Source organism: Bacillus rossius, chromosome 6, assembly GCF_032445375.1.
Source record: "Bacillus rossius redtenbacheri isolate Brsri chromosome 6, Brsri_v3, whole genome shotgun sequence".
NCBI lineage: Eukaryota > Metazoa > Arthropoda > Insecta > Phasmatodea > Bacillidae > Bacillus > Bacillus rossius.
The window spans coordinates 52,054,124-52,081,144 of NC_086334.1; the positions used below are offsets into that span (position 1 = coordinate 52,054,124).

At 36.8% G+C, this 27,021-nt stretch overlaps 1 protein-coding gene across 2 annotated transcripts in view; it reads right to left on the reverse strand.

Moving 5' to 3' along the window:
- LOC134533180 (intraflagellar transport protein 172 homolog) overlaps positions 1 to 27,021 on the reverse strand; it is a 68,853-nt gene that overhangs the window by 19,803 nt on the left and 22,029 nt on the right. Inside the window, exons 11-24 of one of the 2 annotated variants that reach the window (XM_063370549.1) lie at positions 24,752 to 24,930; positions 23,354 to 23,497; positions 22,138 to 22,426; positions 20,442 to 20,588; positions 18,244 to 18,424; positions 16,289 to 16,491; positions 13,351 to 13,508; positions 11,332 to 11,476; positions 8,428 to 8,618; positions 6,749 to 6,931; positions 6,243 to 6,389; positions 5,200 to 5,354; positions 3,786 to 3,966; positions 1,952 to 2,143 (exon numbers count right to left, since the gene is read on the reverse strand). In XM_063370549.1, coding sequence (XP_063226619.1) covers positions 1,952 to 2,143; positions 3,786 to 3,966; positions 5,200 to 5,354; positions 6,243 to 6,389; positions 6,749 to 6,931; positions 8,428 to 8,618; positions 11,332 to 11,476; positions 13,351 to 13,508; positions 16,289 to 16,491; positions 18,244 to 18,424; positions 20,442 to 20,588; positions 22,138 to 22,426; positions 23,354 to 23,497; positions 24,752 to 24,930 — 2,495 coding nt within the window. Of the gene's footprint in view, positions 1 to 1,951; positions 2,144 to 3,781; positions 3,967 to 5,199; positions 5,355 to 6,242; positions 6,390 to 6,748; positions 6,932 to 8,427; positions 8,619 to 11,331; positions 11,477 to 13,350; positions 13,509 to 16,288; positions 16,492 to 18,243; positions 18,425 to 20,441; positions 20,589 to 22,137; positions 22,427 to 23,353; positions 23,498 to 24,751; positions 24,931 to 27,021 lie in introns of both variants that reach the window. The other variant, XM_063370550.1, reaches the window with a different exon arrangement.

Here is a 27,021-nt window from a genome sequence, read left to right on the forward strand (position 1 = left end):
AATCGAAGCAACAGCACGAAGCTCCAGCACTGCACAGATCTGGCCATTTATGCTTTCCGTAACCGAGATGTACCAGGCACATATTGCGAAGTCTTCTGTGCCTTTCCACTGCACAAGCAAACCACACTTAAATAAGTGAGTTTTGTGTGTGTTTACTTTCTAAGATGACCTTTGAACCAAGTACATAAATTTAGTATTATCGTCTTCTACAAACATATCCGTGTGCTATAAGTAGAGTCCCGTAAAAATGGTTTTATTTTTCCTTAAATTTCGTTTTGAAAAAATCAAATTTCGGTTTTATTTCGCTGTTTTGGTTTTTCATGTTTACTTTAACTTTTGAGAATGGTTTTATGACCTACAAGTTTTGCTTGGCTAAATAATAGTGGCACGGCGTATACTCGTATACTGCACTCTAAAGTCAACACTATTGGCAAATAAAAATTGTAGGCTTGAAACAGCTCGGCACGGCCCGGTGCCGCCTAGCGCGCTGCCTCGGCACGGCCCGGTGTCGCCTAGCGCGCTGCCTCGGCACGGCCCGGTGTCGCCTAGCGCGCTGCCTCGGCACGGCATGTCTCAACTTAGTATTCTTTTAATATTTCTTGCTGCTGTTCTTTGTCCCGTTGACGCCGTATTCACTTGCTCTGCGGTCGTATTGCATTTGCTGAGAAGTGTAGTTACGGCAGTTAAAGGTCACTGATTTTGCTTATCAATCGGCGTAGTGCCATGTGTTCATGTTTACGAGTAGTAGAGGTGTAAAAGTAACGAAAAAAAGTGTACCCGTATGTATTCGTTACTATAACAATTAGTACTCGTTACTATCGTGTCGCTACGTTACTCGTTACTTCTGATACCGCATAACATGCAATGTTATGTTGCAGCAACGAATCGAGTCGTATTGCGTACGCGTACAGTATGACGTCACGTAAATAATAATAAATAGAATATAAACAATTAACAATATTTGATAATTAACAGTTTTTGTTAACCAAGAAACAATTAAATCTCATTAGAGCGGTTTTATTATATTATCTCTTTTAAGATAAAAACAACAAAAAACGTGAAAATACGCGATAATAAATAACAAAAACATACATATTTCTAATTTGTAAAAAATACTTTCTTATAAACAGTAAAAAACTTGGACGACAAATTTCCATATTATACTTAATAAACAAACATCGTTCTTTGTAACGTAAATTCATCGAATATGCGCGCGCATGCGTAAAACATACGAAAAATGTGAGTAACGAAATCCAGCCGTGTGTAACGTTTCGTTACTCGATACTAGATGGCGCACCCGTTACTCAGTCAGTACCGAATACATACGGTTTGCTACACCTACAGCTCTAACGAGTAGGTTGCCAAGCCAGTCAAACGTAGTTGAAAGCATGAGGTTGTTAACTGTTCAACATGAAAGGAAGAATTAAAATTTTATATTTCTCTACAAGATTAATGTGTAAATACAGCGGGTTGAAAATCATGGCAGCTATATTGTGTTGAAAACATCGCCGGTATTTTTTATTAACTTTGTGTTGATGCTCAGGTACATTTTTCTCTTTTTAATTAGTTTATGATTGCAATTACTGCTTTCGTTTCAAATTGTAATGATTACGTGACGGGAATACTGTAAATCATTATTTACTTTCATTACTACAAAGCGGCCATGTTGAAACTTAGAAAAATGGCGATGTGCCGTCAACGTCGTGTTTACTTGTTTTTCGCGATGTCTTGCATGGGTGGTCTAATTCATTATTATCAGTTTTATTTCTCGATGCTGTGCGATTTCGGTGTTTTGTCGCGAATTAAGGTAAATTGCGGTGTTATTTCGCGATATCGCGATTCGCAAAATTTCCGTGTCTCTAGCTATAAGTCCAGACCGACATGAGGGTCATTAGAGACGACGAGAGGCGATGAGACGGCAGTCTCACGGAAAGCCCACCAGGAGTCTCACCTTGAGGTAACAGTCGATGGCTTCACGGTAGTCGCCACTGCGCTCCCACTGGCGGGCCTGGGCCAAGTAGCCAGCCGAGTCCTGGGCCGTAGACGAGCCCACGGCCTGCTCGTAGCGTGCCTGCACGGCCGGGAGCTGGGCCGGGAGGTACTCCTGGCACGCTCGCACGGCCTCCGCCCACATGCCCACTTCCTGGAACAACCACACCGCTGTCCGTCACGTGGCACGACGGCGCCATCACTGCCAAGCAACCGGCCAGAGCCACTGTTCCTGAGACTCCGCACACACCGTACCAATTACCTCATTTTCTCATCATTAATGTTAGCCACTGGTTATTTCAGTAAATTTAACATGATACCTCGCTTACATGTGTTGTTCTGTCCCAAATAATTTCATCTTAGTTTTACTAAGAGTGTAAAATAACCAATAAGTGTTTGTAATTACTATCATGTGCGCAACTTTTTACGTCCATTATATTATACTTAGTAAATATGTAATGAAAATATTTAATACAGAACAACAAATGCAAGAGAGGAATCGTGTTCAAATTTAAAAAAAAAATTAAAGCTAAGTTATACCACAAAAATAAAATTATCAACAAACCATGTGAGGCAGATATTTAACTCCATCAAAAGTTACAAAAACTGAAAAGGCAAGGATTTTAATTATGTGGGGTAAGGGCTACAGCTTCACTGCTATTTTGAGATATTTAAAAATCTTTGGTCAAAATTTTACATGGTATGTTCACATTGCTCAGAACACATCATCACAGTAGTTTTAAATAACCATATTTGCTGGTACACATTAATGCAAGAAACAAAAAATAATTAACGACATAAAAATGTTAAATGGCTGAGGGTGGAACTTTTGTAAGATGGTTGAGGAAATGCTCAACAAAATTATTTTGAACATAGTTAAAATTTACTGTACAACAAATGGCAGTTGGCAAAAAATGTTTATATATCAGAGTACATAAATTTGTTAACAAGAAATTAGTAGTCCACAATACACTATAAACTTTTCACTTATTCAAAATTTTAGCTGCTTTTGCAAGTGCCTTATGAACAGTCACAATGACATGCATTAATAACCTAAATCACATTTTCTTAGTGAAAATAATTTTCAGTACGTAAATTCATAGCATAACAGCCAACTTTAATAATAAAAAAATATATAAAAGCAGCTTAACTTCGATTTTACAGCAGACCTAGTGAGCTTTTCAAAATATGGATTTTAATGAAGTGCTACAGAACAGAGTTAATTAAGTGATATTCCAGCAGTTATAACTTAATAATTTCCAAAATAAATAACATACTTTAAGTCAAGTTGCCAGTTTGCTAAGCACTAAATATTAGTCAACATAGTGGAAAGTGACCATATTTTTGTTAACATACATATTATGTATATATTCAAATAGGTAACTTATTTAGTAATTTAGTCTTGGTGGAAATTCAAATGATAACTTAAATCAAGGAATGCACAAATAAACTACTTTAAACACCACACTGGATAAAAGACACACAAATCCAGTGTAAGGGGGCACAGATATAAATAATAGTGGATTTTAACAATTTTTGTAAGAATTAACACTTTTAACTATCCATCCAAATTTTTAGTATGGAAATAAAAGAGGTAATACTTCCCAAGCCCTTACATATTATAGCAGTCTGATATCTGCTAACAGGTTCCAGCTACAAATGTCTTAACAGTTTCACAAGACTACAAAAACTGATCTCAAAATGCCCTGTCCAGCCATCATCTGAAAAATGGTAGCTGTAATATGAACTGAACTTGTAACTTGAAAAATCCAGGATGGCAGGGAAAAGGTACCTGCCTGATATTGCAAGACTATTATCTCTGGTTTCTTTGCCAGCAGCAAATGAGATTCAAACTGAGAGAAATTCTTCTTGTCAAATGCGTCCTTGGCCTGGCCCACGAGGACTTCGGGCAGAGATTCAGCATCGTGCAGCTCTGCCACTCGCCTGGCATTTATCCAGTCTTGATTATGAATGTACCTGAGAACAGATCATATTTTAAATCATAATGTAGAAATGCACAAAGCAAACACCCGTATTTTGACTACACAAAATGCTATTGATTGCCACAAAACCAAAACATGAAATTATAGCACAATTGCTATGAAACTAAATTCCAACTTTATACACAATTTACAGTACGTTATAAATTTCAAATTCAATAGTGACATAAAGAATAATTGTGTATAAAATAACTAACTTTACAAACGTGTTATCTTTGTTTAGCTCCCTGTTTGACCTTGAATCTGTTTCTAATTCCTCTTGATTTGATCTGTACTGATACAAAGTTAAATAAAAAAATGCCTGCAAATTCATTTGTATCATTATAAATGGCCCAGAAATGTGCACAAATGCACATAAAAAATATATTTTTTTTTACAAAATATCACTTTACAGCATAATTAATTAAAAGTACATATATTGATGAAAAGGTTGATAAAATATATATCTAGGTATGTTCAAAAATTGACTTAACAATCTGTAGCAATTCTTAATGATGCCCGGGTAAAACAACAATCTGATATTGTTAAATAAAAAACATGTAAAAATTCTAAGTTCCACGCTGCAAGTAGTTAGAAAAACGCTCTTTAAATAAACTGTACTCTGAAATAGGTGGTGGTATAACGAGTGGTTCAAAGAAAAAAAGAAAAATGTTGAAACCATTTCCTTTTGATTTTATTTTTTTATTTTAACTTCAAACAACTTTCACATAAACACACACACACACACACACACACACAAAAAAAAACACTCAAATCTCTGAGTACCATTCTGACTTATTAAAAGACAAAATGATACATAGCTGAGCTGCTGAGCAATGTGTGACTGACTGAAGTAGGGAGAGAGTGATGGTTCTGGTACACTGTAAACATAGGCCGCCATCTTTGTTCGATCAAAATAAAAGTGCAATTGCGATGGCTAGTCATTTTTTAAAAATCTGTACCAGCGCTCCCTATCCTCAGAAAAAAGAACCATGATGGTCACCTGTGACGTCACCAGCAGACGATGACAACAGCCACCCTCGCTTCGTGGCTTGACCATTGGTGCAGATATGTAAGCCCAATATAAATAAAAACACTGCAGCATATAAATATTTTAAATTTTTTCTGCAAATATTTTGAGCATATACACATCCAAATAGATATAATGTATTAAAATACAGCATATAAATATTTTATACAACATTATTTCTACTATAAAACAGCCACTCACATTAGAACAGCCTCTCTTGGTTTCCCTGCCTCCATGAACTCCTCCTCGGCAAGTTTGAACTTCCCGTGATCTTCCAGAGTCATTGCGTACTTGTAGTGGATGTCTGGAAGTTTCTGCTTCAGCGACAGGCGGGCAAGCTCAAATGCAAAGTCAAACTGAAAACAAAATTCCTTAAATCAATAACTGCCTGGTGTAGCCGACTTGCCCAAAAACTCTTGTTAAGATAAAATTTATTAATTAGTCTTAAATAGCAGTCCACCTGAGTAATTTTTTTGAGTACTTTCTTCATCTCGGATGAACAAGTGAAGAGAATGGCTGGCAAAGTAATGCTGCATTATGAGTTTAAGTGTGTGCATGTGCGTGTGTGTATATGTGTACACACATATACACATAGTGCATAATTTCTGCATAGTTAACTGGCAATGTTTAATTTTTAACATTTTTGTGGAGTAGGGATAAGGAGAACCAAATGGAATAAATAGTAACTGAAAATCTTTGTGTTTAAAGGCAATGCTGGTGGCTACTGCATGGTATGGACGTATGGTTAATACGTATTTCTTTCAGGAAAAATTATATAATTTTATTCAATCTTTTAAAACATAAAAGTTACAGATTTTTTGGAAGGCTAGGGAAAATTAAATAATTTTTTTCTGAAATAAATTAAAACATAATTACATAGCTATAAAATTGACCTTAAACCTACAGAGTTCCAGTTTTGTATTCTATTTTATTCTCATTCTTCATACTGAACAAAGATGTTGTAACTGCAACTTTTCCAGCTAATTATGCAGAATGTATACGAATCATATATGTATGTATATGTATATATTTCTTTTCATTTTGTGAAGGTTCAGCCACTCAAAAAGGTGGCAAGTTTAACAGTGTGCAATGCAAAGATAAAACAATGACCTAGAACAGGACATACACCCTTATGCTGTTTCCAGAAAAGCCAAAGCACATTAATACTTAGGCTGTACAAGGTGCACGGGTGTTCGTGATACCCGGGTGATCATGGTAGATGATAATAATTTGCAGGCACACACCTCGGTTATCTCACAGGCGTACTCCACCACCTCTTCCAGCAGATGGAGCTTCGCAAGGAGCTTGCTGGCGGAGTCCGGACCTAACGACACGGCCCACAGGAACGCCACTTGCAGAGCTGCCTGCGCCTCGCCACTTGAGCGGGCCACCTGGGAATGAACCATTTCAACATTTAACCAACAATTCATAACCTTTCAATCAACAAAAAAAAAAAAAAAGAGTGGTCTTGTTACAACAATCTTAACAGTACATAGTTTCGCAAAGAAACCATACGCATGCTTCCTTACAATAATGTTTGGGAAGAAAGATTGCTGAAATTTAACATAAAACGTTCACTCGCAAAAAAAATTCAGGCCATGCAAAATAAATTGGCCTCATGTTCATCTTGAAAGTTTTTATTAGCACAAAGTTTGTTGTGTTATCTAGAAATAATTAGTCATCCTGAAACATAAAACAATATTTTCCATTTGTTCTTATGTTTATTGAACAGTTGGGAGAGCACACTGACACGGTAGGCATCCTCCCACAAGTCAGCGGCGCGGTACATGTTGACGGCGTTCTTCCACTCGCCGGCGGCCAGGTAGTGGTGCTCGGCGCGCTGCCAGTCGCTGCCGGCCTCCAGCTCCTGGGCGAGGTGCAGGTGCGTCGTCTGCACCAGGCCCGGGTGGTGCTGCGACACCAGCCGGATCATCTGGGGCACAGGGGTGGCAGGTTTACAGTAACGTTCTGAGGCACTTGCCGTGCACTTCTCTGCACCGGGGGAGGCGTGTGCGCGGGCAAGGTGAGCGGGAGACAATTGGGGGATATATACCCTGCCAAAATCATTAAAATATATGATTCCCACCAACAAAAGGATGGAATTCGAAAGCAAACAGCACGAAAAGTGGGTCTATATTCCCCCCCCCCCCCCCAACACAACACTTTTTTTCCGGAAATGAAATTCTGCGTACCCTCCCGCGCACTGAGCACTGTAAACGGTGGTGATGTAGATATTTTTTACTTTTTTTCGTCGCATTAAAATTAACTGTTCATTTCATTTGAGACTGTTAATTTGTGGGGTGCAGATTTTTTTTTTTTTTGTCTCTTGTGAATGTAAAAATCAATAAAATAATTAATAGCTTATTTAAATTTCTACTTAATATGAGAATAACTATTGAAAAATTTAACTTGCTTAAATTAAGTTTGTATTGAGTTGAGTTAAATGTGTGTGCTGCTTCTGCTTGGAACGTTCAAACACAGTCACACTTGTCATCAGGTATATAGTGGTGATTTCTAGATATGTAGTTAAATTTGTCCTAGCTAAAGTAATTTAAATAATTACACTGTACATTAGAGCCAAAATAAATTTTATTTTCAAGTGCAATTTTCACCTATCTTGTGTTTTAATATCAAATTTTTTAACGCCATGATAAACAATGAAAACATCTTGCTACTGGCTGCTACTGTATTGTATAGCATTGTGATTGGGGTGCCAGCTAAACCATCCGTGTTGTTTTATCTTGGGCCATAAGAGTCAGTGGACATATCGCTCACAGTAAAGTGTTACTAAGCTGTAGAAATTGATTGCCTACAAATGTCAATAACAAATAACAATAATCAAGCTTTAGTAATATCATTTTTGTAAATATACCTTGAGTAGTGAGTTACATTGTCCAAAACAAAACTTACACAGGGTATAAATTAAAAGTAAATGTATATTTTTGAGTGAAATCATACTTTTTGTACACTTTATGCCTGAAGTGAAAATTCTGTGTGAGGAAGAAGTAATTTTTTTTTAACTATTGAAATTGAATTCTCAAGATAATCTGATAATCTATCTCTGATTCGGCTATCATATAAGCTTGAAATATCTGTATTCATAATTTTTGTTAATATTTTAAATATTTAAAAATTTTGTTCCTGGTAACATTAAGGGAATGTAAGACATTCATATATGTACAAAAGATTTTTAAGAATTTAGTTTTTTCCACAAAAAATAATAATATGAAAAACCATACCTAAAACTACCGATGTTTGTGATGCTATGTAGTTTAAAATATAAAACCTTAGAGCACGTGTGTTGCCACCAAGTCACCAACACTGAAGCTCTGGAACGCAAGACCAGATTCTTACCACTGCGCTTCCTAGCTTCATAATATGCAACATTTCTGTATTCACATTAAAGAGCAAGCAGTATACCAAACACACCTGGTCATACTGTCGATGCTTTTTGTACATGGAGATGGCCAGGTCGGGTTCCGCCACTGACAAGTACAGTTTCTCAGCGTCCCGCAGTTTGCCTTGCTCTTCCAGTTTCTTGGCCTCCTCGATAAACATTGGCGAAACTTTGGCCAAGTCCAGGTGCTGTCTCGCTATCTCATAGGCCTTCTCCCAGTCACCTGATGCAACAACACATGTTTCTCACTTACACAGAGATAAGATGCATTCGAAGATGGGTACCTTGGTAAATAGTAGAGATGGACGAGTTGAGGTTTTTTGGCTTCGAGTCGAGCCGAGCCGAGTTTTGCAATTCATATTTCGAGTCGAGTCGAGTTCGAGTCACAAATTTTTTGAAGAGGTCGAGTCAGTTCGAGTTTCATAATTTTATAATTTTTTGCGTCGAATATGATAAATAAAATATTACTACGCCCATTGATATAAAAATTGTGTATCCAAGATGCATCTGCATTATTTAAATATTTTGAATGATTAATTCAAATCATTATGTTATTTAAATATAAAAAACTAAGATTTATTTCAACATTTCACAGTATCTTTAATGTAGCTATCCTAACCATATCAACCGTCCACAATGTTTTAAAGTATTTATAATGTAGCTAACCTAACCTAATTGACCATAGTTATCATGAGTTGTCCAAAATAAACATTCATGGACACACTGCAAACGAAAAATATGGCGGCGTACAAATAAATACCGTTGCCTTGTTTATGGTATTTGCTTTTATCAACACCGCCATATTTATTTACAATGAACCAAAAAAAAACGAAGATGTACGATCGGGAGTTTGGCTCTTTCGTCTGTGGAAAGAAGGCTTCCCGAGTTACGTAACTTTTTTTTTCCGATCCACCGGCAGATCCCCACATGAACAAACAGCTCAAGGGATATAGGCCTTGTCACATTGTCACATTCTCAATGTAAATACACTTTCCGCGGCAAGATTATTCGCCCGGAACTTGTTACAACTACAAGAATATCAATATGTTTATAAATAAATATTTCATGCATTTGATTTGGCGATCAGTAACTGATTGCCTAATAAAATGCATGAGCGTTGTTATTATTATATTTTATTCAAACAAAAAGAAAGTAATTTTATCCTAAACGTTATTGACACTCAGCGCTGCGTAGCGGAGCACAGCTAAATTTAGTTCCAAAATGCAAGGCTGGCTGGCCTAACACGCAGCCATTTTCACGGCTTGGTGTTATTTACTAAATATTATAATATAATTATTTTGTGTTTATATTTTTAGGTTACGGAAATCTCTTGTTTATACGAGTTATTATAAACGGGGCACGATAAACGTGATGATTATTAATATATGTGCGTTTTGCAACAAATTTTTCTTCAGTGAAAATCCTTTGACGTATTTTGTAAACAAATGCAGTACCGTATTTGAAGTAAACACAGGATGAAAAACAAAATGAAAACAGTGCACGCTGTTTTCCAAGCATTTTTTTTTTATATAAAATTGTCATGTGACATAATTTTGTCCTATAAACTGTCGCCACTATCGACAAAATCACGTTACGACGTCACGTTCATAAATGAAGGTAGGCCTAGGTTTGGTTGCACTTGTACCTATTATAGCGCCGTAGCACGGTAGCGGGCAAGGTTGGGTTAGCACGGGATTTGTTTTGTTTAAAGGTCATTATCATTTCTTCCTGTATTAATGACTTGGCGAAAACGTTAAGACAACCTATAATAAAGTGCTATAATGTCACGATGCTGGTACTTAACTCGAAACGTGTTTCGAGTCTCGAACTTGATAAAATATGTGACTCGGTTTTCGAGTCGAGTCAATCTGACCCAACTTGGCTCGGCTCGACTCGATAAACCAAGACTCGACCCATCTCTAGTAAATAGGTATGTTTTTAAAATTCCCTTCAACACCTTTCAATGTACATACCATTAATACATTTATGAAGCGTACATTTACAATGATGTAAGAGCAATACACAAAAAATACAAAATAGTAAAGAACTACCAGTAATGAATTAAGAAATTATCACGAATGTGAAGCTTCAAGTGAGAACACACTACCCGTTACTACTATATAGTAGTACATTCTGTTAAAATATTTCAATATACAGTGTAAACTCTATATAACGACACTTAACGGACTGATCATTTTTCGGCGTTATAGAGAGTGGTCGTCAAATGGAGAGAAATAAAAGATATTTTTTAAATTTTCTATTGTTAATATGTATTTACTAATATAGCACACATTTTACTCACGAAAATTAATATTCAAACAAATAAAAACACTTATCGCGTATAGTCTGTTATGTTTTCTTTATTTTTCCATATTGTAGACACGGTAGAGCGGCTAAATCCAAAGCGTCTTCTAACATCACTGATCTTTTCTCCCGCCTCTATTGAGCGTATTAATAAAACTTTTTTGTCAATACACAAAGATTTTCGTTTACTCGCCATGTTTACAGTTCCAAAGTCTGTAATCAACTGCGATACTGATAACGTGTAACAACTTGACAAAAGTCTAGTGCCCGAGGTAAACATGTGCAAGTTCATCACACAAAAACAAAAGACAAAATTTCTTAGAATTTTCGGTTAGTCAGTCGAAGTAAACACGTGCTAGATAATACAACAACAAAACAGCAAACAAAAGAACGTACACAGCTGCAGTTCCTATTAACTTTGGCAACTTAAGTACTGCTTAATGATTTATAATGCCGTATTTTTGTCGTTAAATAGAGTGAGCGTGACGCTATATAGAGTGTATTATTGTATAGAAAACAAGGTAAACCAAACAAAGTCAAGCAATTTCGACGTTTTAAGGAGTTTGTCGTTAAATCGAGTGACGTTATAAAGAGTTTACACTGTAATTATGTAAATGGTTTTATGTACCAACCTCCTTGCATATACATTGCCATCACTTCTTCAAACATTCCTGCCTTCAAGTATAATTTTTCTGCCATCTTGTAGTCATGGGTAGAAGCAAAATGCTCACCAAGTTGTACGTAGTACTTTGAAACAGACTGAACATCTTCAATTGCCTAGAAACAATATACAATAAATGTGTCATTTGAAATTGTGAGTACAAGATTTGATAAGTATTGCTCGCCATGGAAGAATCTACATTTATCAGCGGTTCCAGTTTTTTTTATTTCAAGGAGGCCAAAAGAAATGCCAATACAACAGTTCATTATTGATCTAAAAATCTTCACGTGTATGTGAGTTCGGCGTGCAGGAAATTTTTTTGCAGTATACGTATAACTTATTATTGGCGGGAATAAATGACTGTTAAACAAGAGAAGCTGCTAAAAGGTGGAGACGATGCTTGACAAAGCTGTAGACGTGTTTCATCTGTTGAAGCAAGTCATATTCAGCTGAAAGCCATGCACTGCACCACAGGTAATCCAAGGGGACTTGCTGTCACCCTAAAGTCTTGGAAAACAGGTCATAATTGTAGTTATTGTGACTATAACCACGGATGTGAGAAAACAGTGCCCAGGTTTTAACAAAACATGTACCAAACGCCACCAGAAGAAGGTGTAAAAATCCATCAGTCAATGTACAATCTAAAGAACATAGCTAACAAAATAGGCAGTTGAAACTACGTAAAGCTAATGCTGTCTCTCTGAATGCAGAATCACTGTCACATCAAGATGACGCTATCTCTGATTGTGTTCAGTACCTGTACGTATCTGAAGTTGGTGGACTCACTCCTCTTGGTAGTTGGTCCGGGTGTACTTTTGTCTCCACAGTTGTGAACTTCGAGCTCGACACAGCTGCCCAAGTCAACACAGAGCCGCTTTTTGGTGTGGATGCTAATCGTATTAAGAAGGATGGCCAATTATTGTGAGCTTATGGGGTGTTTGAAATACCTCACTTAGGGTCTATAATGCTACTGTGTGTTGTGTGCAACACTGTGCATCACCTACAGTTTGATGTTATGGATATTCCTCAAGCTGTTCCTCTTCTGGTTTAGAAGCTTGCCAGAAACTTCACCTGGTCCAGAATGACAGTGCACTTCGATCAACATTCCGGATCATCCAAGGAGAACTTACTACGTAAGTTGCAAGATGTGTTTACAGGATAAGGAAAGATTCCTGGTAAGCCACTTATTGCTCCTAATGTTGCTAGCCCTTGTTAGAGAGATGAAGTATGCCATTAAGACCAAGATAGAAGACACGAATAAGAACAAAGAGAAGATGAATAGGGTCAGGAAGATATGTGTAATGACCTTGTGGCAGCTCAAAATGAAATAAAGAGAGGTCATGAAGTAATGCAAGGTGAATTGGTAGCTGCTTAAGAGGAATTAAAGAAGATGGATGAAACCAGTAGCTGGATGGTAAAGTACAGTGTTTGGAACAGCACCTTCAACAACGAGAACAGCAACTTTCCCAACAGGAGCAGCAGCTAGCAGAACACGAAGAACTGATGGCACAACAGCTAGCTCTGCTAACAGGCCACCAAACAGCATGCATTAACCGAGGAGTGCCATCGGATGATTAAGGAAGCTACACATCTGTACTGTCATCGTTTTGGTGTCCGGAATATATTTTTTGTCACATCGCTGAGTAAACCTGGGTATGTCTGTGCTGTCCCAGTTTATTGTTACCTTTATTTACTGTTCTTTATGGAACTGTCTCATTGTCAGCCCAATGTTTCCATCTGTGCTGTAATATTTTTTCTGACTAATTCCTTAAATAGAATTTTCTGGCTGTTTTTTTTTTTTAAACTTTTACATTGGCTGATTTTGGATTGTTGTCTCTTTTCTCTGTGTTTTGACTTCTTTTTCTCTCTGTATTTAAGGTTTTTTTTAATGACATACAATGTAACTAGCAATGGCGTATGTCCAAAAAAAAAAAAAAACCTCCTAAATCCATCTTCCCGACTGCAAGATCCATTCAAAGAACCCACACACCTGTATGATGTGCACGGCCTTCTTCCACTGCCTCGCCGCCATCGCTGCCTCCAGGGCCTTGGAGCTCCTGCCGGCCTCGATGAAGTGGCTGACGGCAGCGTCCATCTGCTTGCTGGCCATCAGGTGGTTCCCCCACTCCTCCTCCAGGCTCACCACATCTGTTACCACAGTCACCACCATCACCACGTTGCTGACCTCTCTGCAAGGGTTCCATGTTCAGCTTTAGTGAATGTTGCCACCACAGATGTTTCATGGAGTCATATGAGGCCCATGCCAAAACCCTTTGCACTGTTGCCAATTTTGATTTACAACTTTAAAATATTACAGTAACAATACTAACAATAACAATAAACTTACACAAAACTACAAATATTTAGGTACCATACATATACATACATGTTTGGCAATGTGATAAATACAACCAAGTTTGTTTCAAATGTTTTACATCAATATTAGTTTAAAAATCTGTAATACTATTGCAGAGTGACAATTTATTGCTTGTATTATTTACTACAAGTAAGGGCAATCTTGTGTCTGATTTAAAATTCATATCAATTTAATTAAATAAAATTATAAATGATTTCCTTGGGAAATGTGGTCTGGTTCTGCTTACCATACACCAAAGGAACTTCTAAGTGTGTGTGTGTGTGTGTGTGTGTGTGTGTGTGTGTATATATATATATATATATATATATATATATATATATATATATATATATATATTGGTGTTGCTACATGAAAAAATAAAATTGGCTACATACGAGTACACTTTATAACCATGCACAGTAACGAACAGCTCAAGCAGTAATTGAGAATTTCAGCCATCACTGATAAGCATGGAGAGTTAGTATTGTAATGTTCTCGCAAGTAGAAAATAAATGAAAATAAAACAATCCCTCACTTAGAGCGAATAAAGCGTTCCTAAAAATGTTTGTTTTATCCAACATTGCGTATTCTGAAGCAATGCTCTCCATAAATAACATGGCTAATTTACTTAATGTGTTCCAAAATGTGTAAGAAATGTGTTTACGTAATATAAATGCATAGAATAACACTCAACGATAAATATGTCATACCATTTGTCTTTATAAGCCTACCATCGAATACTTTGTATGACCAATACGACACTGCGTAGCAGTAGATAGTTATTGTCAGTTGACTGGTTGACTTGCCCGCCTGGGCGCGACCTTCAACTCATATCATGTACCTTTTCGTGAACTTTCCAAACCATCCTTTACTGGCATTGAAACTGATATTACTGTCCGGATATTTACATTTAAATTTTTTAAAAAATTAAAGTGCTTATTCGTGTATCACCGCTTGGTTCATATCAATCTCGTCAGACCAGTGATTTATTTTCATTGCATCATTCATTTAATTACCTTCATATCTGTTCATATCTGTTCTGGGAGCTAATGTAAAATATATTCCCGCTTGTACAACCAACAGCATCAGCTTATATAAATGTTTGATAGAGTCCTTGTTCCGTACGATTGTGCTTAACTTGCTAAAAACTAAAGTTAGACCAACATAAGTGTGGCCTTCATGACATTCTGCACGTCATAATACTTCTAGTTTTGTCTCCATACTTGAACATGATGAATTATGCTCTCACTTGGAAGCCATGATTCCACTGATTTCAACTGCAAGTGCTTACACATGTACAGTTACCGGCAGACGAAAGGGCAGACATTGCTCGTGTTTGTGCGAGTTCCTTGCCACTGGCTAGAGTTCATCACAGCCCGGTCTGTGGCCGGGCGACAATGGTACGGCATGGTGGCATATGTGTGGAAATAAACCTATTTGGTCCTTTACACTCCATAGCAGCACCTTAACTTGGCATAGCTGATGTTTGTACAACAGTCGATAGTGTAGTCAAACCTGAGCGCACATCTCTTCCTCCCTCGTCTGGCCAACTGTAAGCCACAGTACATCTGTTGTTTACTAGTTGTAGCAGACTTTGTGGCATGATAAGCAACTTTTTTTGTCTGTTACGATTTCGTGCTAACTGAAATTTACAGACCTGCTATTCAGGACTGGGGCAGTAAAATTAACATCATGCAAAATGAATTGGAGAAATTTGAAGATGTGCTAAGTGAGGGATTGATGTACAAAATGATTTACGAAAAAAAAGATATGGAAACTAAAATTGAAGTGTGGTTTGTTAATAGTAATTATGTATACTACTGAATGGTGTAACTAAAAAAATGACAATAATTATAACTGATAATAATGTTCTAAAATAATGCATTATTTTGCATAGTCCATGACACTGGACAAATCATCTGAACAAAGAAAAAGAATATTTATCTAAAAGCATTTAATCATTTAAAATATTGATCTTAAAACATTTCAAATCAGATATAAATATTTTTAGAACATTTCATATCCAGTTAAAATTTTGTTTACATGGCAGTCATTTCACACAAATTATTGGGCTGTGAAAGAATTAATTTTAGTTTCAGGAAAATTTCAGGCAGAGAAACTATTTTACCTGCACAAACCAAAACAGGAATAGAAAAAAAAAAATTGTGAAATAAACAGTGCTTACTAACTTATCCTGTAGATAAAACTTTTTGAAATGAGATTCGAAACATTAAAAACATACATCTGAAGGCTTTTTGGTAGTTAAAAGACTATTAAAGATTGTGTTTGAGGTGTTCTAAAATACTAATGGGTTGAAAATTTAAATTTTCAAACATAAAGAGTTCTGATAATTTATTCAAATTGAAATTGATAATTTATTCAAAAATTGAAGGCTCAGTTTGCAATTCAAGATTTATAGGCAGACTCAAGCTAACATATGTGAAGTTTATTTTTATTTTTATTTTCAAGGTCCAAACATGAACAAGTAAACTGGCAAAACAACCAAAAATTGCAATTGTACCATTTATTTACACAGGCATAAAAACTAAAAGAGTCTCTTCCTAATACAAACCTTCAGGCGCAATGAACCTTGCCAGTTCAATGGCTCTGGAGAAAGCTTTCGCTTTCCTGTAGCAGGCGAATGCCTTCTCCGTGCGGTTCACCTTCTCGTACAGCTCACCCAGCTGCTCCAACATGTCGGCTCGCTCCAGAGCAGACGACACTTTCCCGACCAGTTCTTCGTTCCTCAACATCTCTGGATCACTCTGCACCAACCTCCAAGAGGAAGGGGGGGAAGAAAATATGACTGTATCATGGGTTCATGGCAGTTGGGGTTACACAGTTCGTTACTGTGTTAATGACTTACGTCTCACTTAACTTTGAAATGTTTATTGTTTAAATATATGTACCTATTTATTATTTTATTTGACCGGCTAGCTCAATGATTTGAGCCTTCAAAAGAGTCAGGTTCGACTCCCAGTTTTTATAGTTCCATACTGTGAAATACAATGGCAAACCACCACAGAATCATAGCCTCTGCCAACCTCGAAAAGGTTTATACAATTTACAAAGCTATACTAGATAGCTTGAATATGTTAGCACATACCGTATTTATCCGGAGAATGGTCGCACTCTTAATTTTGGGCCAAAAAATTGAACATTTTCAAAGTAAGGGTCGCCCTTGAATAAATGTTTTGTCAGATATCTGTCTTCACTAAAGTTCTGTGGATACAAGTGAAGACTTTGTGTTCCCCTCGGTTTTTTCTTTGTCTGTTTACTATGGAAGGTTGTGAGGAAGCCCACTTCTCTCCCAAACTCTCCTCCATATTTCAATTTACAACCCCTCCAATTCCTGCACTACCTAACAAAAAGACACAGGAGAGAACTTCTATTTTTTTACCCCTGTTTCCCTTTTGTCAGTTCCTTCTATAAAAACTAGCACTCACGTTACTGTGAGGCTGGAGGAATATAAAAGAAGCTCTTATAAACACCAACAATGGCTACAGTTTTTTCACGGAATGTTCAGTTGAAGGCGTGGGAAATCTCATGCAAAGACAATAATAATTGGGCACAGTTGCATCACAAACACTTGTCAAGATAGGCACATTAACAGCGTTGGTACCAGTTCACGGGACATTTACAAGAGATAGAGACTGTCACATGGCCTCGCGGATGAGCTCTCTCACACACTCTCTCTTACTGGTTTATTTTTAGATTTTACCCTCCTCTCCTCGCCCTCGTAGCCCAGCAGACGCGTCACTTGACAGCACCATGGCCAGTTGGGCAGCAGACACTGTACATGTACATTAAATGCGCTGCTCATGGAGCTTCAAGCGACTACCGAGATACGTATTTGGATTCAATAAAGTATACTTACGCATGGAGTTATATTTATTTAAAACCAACATAGGTTAGTAATTTATGCATATATTCAACCACAAAGGGCAATATTATAATTTTTTTTCTAACCAAAGTACAAAATTTGCATATGAATCGTACTTCACTTTTTTACACTAAAAATCAGCCTAAAATGTGCGACCCATATGTGGGTAAATACGGTAGTTGCTTCATCTTTTCTGCTAGACCCTGGAGTTAAAGCTCACGTAATAATGCTATAGATTCCAAAAAAACTACATGCATATATTTTTGAGGCTGTAGGAACATTATATTCTAGTGTTTTTGAGATGCATCAATATAATTTAGGAGTGCTAACCTTAGGCTACCCTAACACCAATGCTACATAAGTGCAGCTGCCATTGTAAACACAAAATAAGACACGGTACTTATTCAACTCTTATTCTATTATCGTTATGTGTTTCTATATTTCACACTTAAAACAAAACCGTCATATTATACTTGATTGTGAGTGTTGTGATTTTACAAATATTAAAATTTGACAAAAAAAATTTTTTACATTTCTGAAAAGAATGAAATGTGTACAAATATAAATTAAATGAGTAGGATAGTATGAATCAGAACACGCTACGCGTGGCGATGGCCAGGGCAGACCCGGGCTCGCGCCAGTACCTGGCGGCACGGGACGGGAGCCCCGCCTGCAGGTACAGCGTGAGCGCGGCCTCTCTGTCTCCGGCCCTCTCCTTGATCTCGCCCGCCTTCTCCCCTTGGCGGGTGTCCGTCAGCCAGCCCATGTACTCCTCTCGCAGAGCGCCCAGCCGGGGGTGGCCCTTCATCTCGGCCAGGGCCAGGGCTGCCGACACACGCATGCATTATCCTTACTCAAGTACAAGCATATTCTAACTAACAATTACTAAAAATTAATCATTTCCTACTCACTACATAAAAAAAGGTCACATCTGTTACGTACTAGTGGGGTCAGTTAGGGTAATTTTGAACACGGGGTAGTTGGGAACAAGTGCCACTAGTGCTCCTGTGACAGTACCTGATACTAAAAAGATGTTAAATCAAATGTTTTGTGTGAACTACCTATATGATTTTTATAGTCTACCATCCATACCAGAAATAGATGTTCATAATCAGCCCATAATCTCCGGGGTATTTATGAACATCTGGGGTGATTGTGAAAAAGAATTTTAGGTGCACAGCAGCAATAAGTGTAATTGAAGTAGTATAGGAGTGAAACAATATCTTTAAGGCAGTTTTACAAGGTTTTACACAGTTAATGTGCTCCTAAAAGCTAACAGTATTTGAAACTAGTATAATTTGTTCACAATTACCCCAACTGACCCTACTATATGATCCCCAAAATACAATATCTCATGACATAACTGTATATTAAATACAGTATTTATCCACATAAGTGTCACCCCTATATATGTACATATATTAGTCGCACTTTTGATTTTGGGCAAAAAAAAAAATCTAACATTTACAGAACTGTTGTTGACTCTCAGTCCTTCTTTGTCTGTTTACTAAGGGGGGGGGGGGTGTGAAAGCCCCCCCCCCCATATTTATGACCCCTCCAATTTCCACATTACCTAACAAAATGACAAAGAAGAAGACTGCTATTGTGCAGGGCTGGAGGAATTTCAAAGGTGGACTTACTATTAACATCAACAAAGACTGCAGTTTCATCACGAAATGTTCAGTTGAAAGCATGGGAAATGTCATGCAAAAACAAATGATGTTTGGGCATAGTTGCATAATAAACACCTGTCGAAAATTGTGTAGGGTGCCAGTTAACTGGACATTTACAACGATGAGGAGGGAGAACCATCAACACTGCCAAATGGCCTCACACACGTGCACATACACACATACACACTCTCTCTCTCTGGCTGGTTTGTTTTTAGATTTTCCTCTCCCTCACCCCACCTGTGCAGCGCAGCAGACACGTCACTTGACACGTCACAGACACGTACAATAACTGCCCTACTCACAGAGCTTTACAATCCTACTGAGATATTTTTATTTAACAAATTATACAAGTTCATGGAGTTATATTTACTAATAACCAACATACGTTAGTTATTTGTGCACATATTCAACAACACAGTACATTTTTTGTTTTCATCCAAAGTAAAAAAAAATTGCATAATGCCAACACTATATTTTTTTAAACTACAAATTGACATAAAATGTGTGACCCACACACAGGTAAATACAGTAAGTGAAATGCAATTTCATTTCTTCTTAGAGAAATCCATTTTAGAGATACATATCAATTAATTCTGTCTGCATGGAAAAATTTTGAATTTATTTCTGAATATTTTAAGTATGTATTTAAGTTCTAAGTTACTCAACAGTGATTATTATTATTATCAAGTAATAGAAATAGCTAAGAACATATAACAACATAGTAAATATCTTTTTCATCTAAAAACCATGAATTTTATTCAACTCAACTTCTTTGGTTAAGAAAATTGTCACACAACCATGAAAAAGCAAGAGTGATTTTTCTCAGTCATTAAATGTTCATTGACTATAAACGTCAGGATGAAAAGCAATTACAATTTTTGTAACTCTTGTGTAAATATATATTTTAAAGGTTAGAATCTGTTCAATATACAATTTGACATACTATTAAGTCAGTTCACAGAGATAGTCACATACTGGTAGAAAACATCAGCAGGACTTGCCACAATTACAAACTGACCATACAAGAGATCTGTCAGGGGATTAGCTATAGAAATTTATTAGACATATGATAGTAGTTTACAAGAATTGAATGCTCCTCTTAAAAACAATTCAGTAATTGAGCTGATGACGCAAACAAAACTGAGAAATGAAAGGCCTTCAGCAGGTACCTTCGTCCCACTTGTGTAAGCTGCGGTACATGCTTATGGCTTCATCGAGCTGGTTCTGTTCCAGGTATATAGCCTCTGCCTCTTTGAACCGCTTGTTCAGGATCGCCATGCGCGCCCACACTTCGGGACACTCATCTTCACTGACACCTGCATCACACGAAAATGCATCATGCTGTGCTCAATATTGACACACAAAAAAATGCTAATATTTATTCACGTAGCTCATATAATAAATGATACAATACAATCTCGCAGCAATAAATACATAATGCCAGCATCTGATTTTATAAAAAAATAAATTTAAAAAATCAAGAATTCTATTGTTACTTTTGCTTTAATTATAAATGAAACTTTAAAACACAAACCACTAAAGCAGTAAAGGTTTTTCCTTCAAAGTTTATTTATTTATTTTTAATGCAGCAGGTCTTCATGTCTTCTTGTACCACAGTAATCCTCTAATTGATTTTAAAAGTGTGTATTTTGTACTTACATAAACTCTATGTCTATTTATATGGAGCAATTTCACATTTCATACCAAGCAAATTAAAAAATTTAACTTCCCATAATTTTTAAATAATTAATGGAATGTTAACTATACTTAACAAAAAACCATACCACAAACAAAGGAAAAACTATTAGTAATGAGAACTAACATCAGTTGTAAAATGTTATAATACCTGTAATAACTTAAGTAATTTAAAAGTTAATAAAATGTACATACAAGTGAACTACTTATAAACACCATAATGCTTAAAAATAAAAAATAAAAACCATAGTTTGCAGGGTGGTGAGACAGAATACAAAATCACCCAAACATTCAGTGGAAGTTAAATCAACACTTGTAATTTTAATGAAATAGAACAACTATTTTTGTCTACACTATGCTAAAAAAAATGTCCGCCCAATAGGCTTGGCCTAATGGCTAGTGTGTCTGGCGGCTGGAGGGCCAAGGGACCCGGGTTTGATTCCCGGCCAGGAAGAGAATTTTTAAACCTCATCCTGGATTCAGAAATATGTGATCTTGAGGTCCCTGTCACCTCCGTCCTACGGAAGGCAAATACAAACCACTGTAGAATCATTCTGCCTCTGCAAGCACAGGCTCATCACGGCTGTCACCACCGTGACATTGTCTGTGCTCACGAAAACCAGTTATGGATAAAACAACTCCTCATTATGCCAAAAATATTTCTACCATTTCCATTCTACCATGGAAAATAACTGTTCATGCATGTATAATTTAACTATCAATATTTTAAAAATAAAAAAATCAACAATGATTGTATATTAAAAATGGTTGGCTGGTTTTTATCAGCAACCAAGCAGAGAAATAATTCTGGCAACAAAAAGAAAATGAAAACCTGATGATTAAAAATTGTTTTCACTGCTGGGATGGGCCTGCTTGTGAAAGCAAATGCTTTTTTTTTATTTCATGAAGATATCAAATTGTCAATATGTTGAGAACAAAAACAAAGTACCTTAAAAATATATATGACCATATGAGGTGCAAATTTTTCTAAACTAATATTTCCTAGTGTCAATTTTTTCTTCTTTTTTTAAGTTAAGGAGTAAATTAAATGAATGCCTTAAATCTGCAAATGAAGCAAATGCATTGAGGAAATTGAGGTACAAGCATTAATCAACATCAAACAGAACAATACATACCTATTTCTAAGAAACAAACATTTCCGTTACTCACCATATTCCTTGGAAAACTGTTCTCCGATGTGTATTGTCTCACGAAGGTAGTGAGTTCTAGCCACGTTTCCCAAAGCAGCGAAGCATCGTTCTGCCACACGTAATTTGTTGCTCATTATGGCGATGTTGGCGAGGTTGGTCCACATGCCGTCTGCCTCCGGCTTGCCGCCCAGGTTCTCGAGGAACAGTATGGCCCTGCCGAAGTCGTTGTCGTGGACTGCCGTGCCGAACTCCAGCAGGCTCTCGTCCAGCTCGTACCCCAGCTGGTGCTGTCCTTCCTGGACAATCACCTGGAGAACACCAACCATCAGCTGACTGCCATCCACAACACAATGCTACAATGCACAAGCATGACATGCATAGTGGCACGTGCTACGCGAGGCTTTCCAGCCCAACCGAAACTGTCAGCCTTCAGTGAGCTTCGTTACAGACCAGCTACCAAGCATGATATGGTGTTGCTGGATAGTAGATTGTGAACCAATCTTTTTTTTTTGCATATGTCTGTTTGGCATATGTCTGTTTGGCATTGATCTTAATGATTAACTGATAGTACCTACGTAGTTATTGCATTCTGCAAGAATTTCTGAGGTATCAGTTTCAGGACAAGACATACACAACATAAAGCTGTTACTGTACACAGCACAAACCATTTTTTTTTTTTTTCACATTGGTACTCTCGATAGGCATTGTAGACAGAAACATGTAAATTCTAGATGTGAATCGTTGTATTCCTTGCTATGAATAAAATGTGTGTATCATGAGTGTTTTCAATTTGTTTATTTAGGATGTACATATAATGCACAAGTAATTTTTGGGAGATTTAAATGTTGTTTCAAATGTAAACTGAATGATGCATAAACAATGCATTGTTTACTGTGGGAAAACATAATATTTGAATGTTTTAACAGCAAAACATAAACATACTTACAAAATATTCGAAGCTTTAATTATTGAATTCCTGAATTAATGAATTTAGCAATGAAATGAATTCAAACATTTATAACATTTTGATTTCATAAGCAGTATCAGAGCTTTGTACTTTACTAAAAAAATACTCAACCAAACAATCAGCTAGTAAAACAATTGTATTTGACCAGTAGCATATATTTTACACAACTACTATTAAAATGTAGTTGGCAACACAAATAATACTTGTGAAAATATAGTCGAAAAACTAAAACTAAATTTAAACAAAAAAGTAACAGAAAGTCAGTTACCTCAGTCTTTCCATCAGCTCTGACGACATCCACAACATCCCCTTTTATGGCAAAAATTGTGACCTGATCCGGAGCATCAATGTTGTACCACACACACAGATTGTTGCGAGACTGTGTCACTACAACATCACTGCCTGGAACCCACTGAAACCACCAACAAATCAGTCATATGGAGGTCTCATTGTAATGTAGGCCTGTGCAAACATCAGATTTTTAGTTCGAATCAAATTAGAAAAAAAAAATCATTCTTGAATATGTAATAATATTTTATTCAAATAGTAAGAATGAGAATTATAAACTCACAAACAATTTTTTTTTCACATCATGTAACAAATATATGATATGGAGAGAAAAAGCAAATGTGAGGTGTAGCGACTTTTGGGAAATTAGACAAATAATACTAAAGTGAAAGGTTGGTTAGGTTGAGTCAGCTATAATAATTATAATTAAAATTTTGAAAAAAATAAAAAAATAAATAAAAAATAATTAAATTTTGAAGCAAAAATATTGTGTTTTTAAATATGTATACAGTTAATCTAACCAACCAACATTTCATTTCAGCCCTCTAGCAGGATGCACACTTGTTCGTCTCAGCTCAGATCGGCACGGTTCGGACCATAAGGCAGTCCTATGAACCCATGCTTTCAGATGGAAGGCCGCGCACTTGATCGGAATGGTTCGGCTCACCTCTGCATTTTGCTATTGGCACACTTCGGCATTGAACCTGGCTTGCTTTTCGAGCAACTAGTTCTGAAGGTCCGATCAGTCGACAAGGCAACGTTGTTGCAACACTGTTGTTATCGAAAATAAAAATCATGAGTTACGTTGTTACATATACACTTCAGTATAAAGTTACGGTATGGCATTTCTTCCTTTATAAATTTGTTCAAACTGCCACGGTACACTTCCTCGCAGTGATGCAAAATATTGATAATGCGTGTCTCTGCATTTTATTAGCATAATTCTACGATATATGCAGGAACTATACATTGGATCAAACTAAGAAGTGAATATTTGGCGTACTTATAGTTACGTTTTTGCTAACATACAGTGAAACCTCATTAAAAGGTACCTCACTATAAAGAATTTCTCACTTTAAAGTATATATATTTTATTATTTTCAGATGTTTTACAATTAGTAACAGTTCAGTACAAAGTACTTTCATCATTAAGTACGTAACAAAAAGGTAGGCTTTTTTCAAGTACACTGTAATGAGATTTCACTGTAATTAAATATTTTTGTGTGGACATTAAATAACATGTCTAAAAATGTGATCTGAATCATTCGGGGATCCGGAACAACAAGGACTGGATAAACGAGATTCTACTGTACATCTGCACGGTTCAGAGAACAGTCCAAGGAGGAGCATTCCCGACCACGTGACGAAGCCAACGGACCTGGACGAAGGTGCAGTAGCTGAGGATGGGCACCTTGTGCGCCCGCCTGATGTCCAGCAGCGTGAGCCTCATCTTCTTGTCCCGGAACAGCAGCTTGTGGCCCGTCTCGTTCAGCTCCAGCCAGTCGATCTTGGAGTCGTGCGACACCTGCGCGATGGTCACCCCCTCCAACAAGTCCACTGCAACCACGCCGCACCTCCCCACAGCTCCTCGCACGCACCAGAACACAACATCTTCCAGAGAAACCTCACGTTTGAAAACCACACAGAAGGGTATCAGACTCGAACATTCTAGAGTATGACTGCAAAAAAAAAAAACTAGTGGTGACACAAGGATTCATTTGGTTCGTAACAGAGCAGAATCTGTTTCACGCAGATGAATGGCGATAGTTCTCTTCACACACCCCGGGTGACCCTCAGCTCGTAATAAACACAGAGAAGCAGTCTGATCAATAAATATGCAACCAACTCTAATAGATGGAATAAAAACTGTGGCCTTGGTATCGGCCAATGAACACACTGAGGCGTCTTGGTTATACATAGAAGGGATAAGATGGTATGAATTGCAATAAAACTGAAATAACACTGAAAAGCCTGTCAAAACACCACATAACACCAACATGCAAGTTAATACACCCTGAAGCCCCAAAATGCCAGTTATATCATGGAATTAAGTAGCATTTAACCAAAAATTAAAACAAATAATAAAAAAGGCACTATTATAATGTTCAGAATTCAAGGCATATTGTTATTCCAGGACAAATTTTGACCAATGTGCATGGAGCAGAAAAATTTATTTAATTTGTTTTATTGTGTATTGAATCACTTTCAAGCCACAAATTCTCTCTAATTAATTTTTTATGGTTCTGAATGTATCTGTTTAAGACCAATTTATTACAACTTATTTTATCATCCAAATTCAGCACATTAATTTTAACATTATTTTGGTGGAGTCAGTATCATAAAACAGCTTTTATATAAATAAAAACATTACCATTGAAATCCTCTGTTTTAAAAACAAAATTGAACTTAAAATAAAACCATAAAATCTTGTCTCGATGCATAGGACATTTGAGTCAAGCCTAGAGAACAAAGGATAGGTACTCAAAATAACCATGGGTCTACACACTCTTCACACTAGGTAAACTATTAAAACAAAAAACAAAACAAAAAAAACAGGAAAGGCAAAGTTTTCTCATAGTTAAAATTGTCACACAGTGGAGTGCCACTCATTACTCATCACAAACCCTTGAGGTTGCAGTAGGACATAACTAAATAAGCAACAGACAAAATGAACAGTCTGCATGGCTAAGACATGAAAGCATTTGGTAGTTTGTTACAATCCAAATGTCATCTGCCAGCTTTGCCTGAATTTCACAAACATAATAATACTTGAATTTGTTGGGTACAAAAATACTGTTTAAATTTCATAAAAAAAGGTTGCTATACATTATTCATGATGAAAATAAAGTCTGTCTCAAGAACAATGACTGATTCTTACTAGTACTTTTTATTATCCTTTATCGAAATTCCACATAAGCACAAAGGCCACCATCTTCCAGCCATAATAGTATTCCAGATAATTCACAACAAATCACAAAAACATTTGTTACTTCAAGGAAACAATTTACTTTAAAATGACACCGAAATGTTTGACAAAGGTCTGGACCATAAGGTGGTTGATCCAGTTATTCCTATCCAAAAGACCTGATGAGACCTTGTGTTTTTGCAGATGTGGCCTTGCATTGTCTGGAGCAACATCACACCCGAAGACAGTAGGCCACACCATTTGTTTTGAATGGCATTCTTGAGTTATCTCAAGCTCACACAATATGCATCTGAATTGATTTGTTGGGCCTCTCGACATAAATCCACAAACAAAATCCTTTTCCTGTCCCAAAAGACAGTTGCTATGATCTTTTTTGCTGAAATCGTCCATTTGGCTTTCACTTTGGTTGGCGACGATGTCAGTCGCTGTTCCATTGAATGTTGCTTGGACTCGGGAATCATGTGCGACACCCAAGTCTCATCTCCTGTGATGAGGTCCAAAAACTCATCTCCATCCTGATGGTATCGAGTCAAAAACGATAAAGCAGAGCCCAATCTTTTTGTTTTATGATCATCAAAAAGTAGTATTGGACTCAACTGTAAACATAATTTTCAATAATTCAGTTTCTCCAAAACAATAGTGTACAAAATGAACCTTAAACCTGTTGAAATTCACTTGATAACATTGTAATCGTTAATCATCTGTCCTCTCGAATTTTTTTG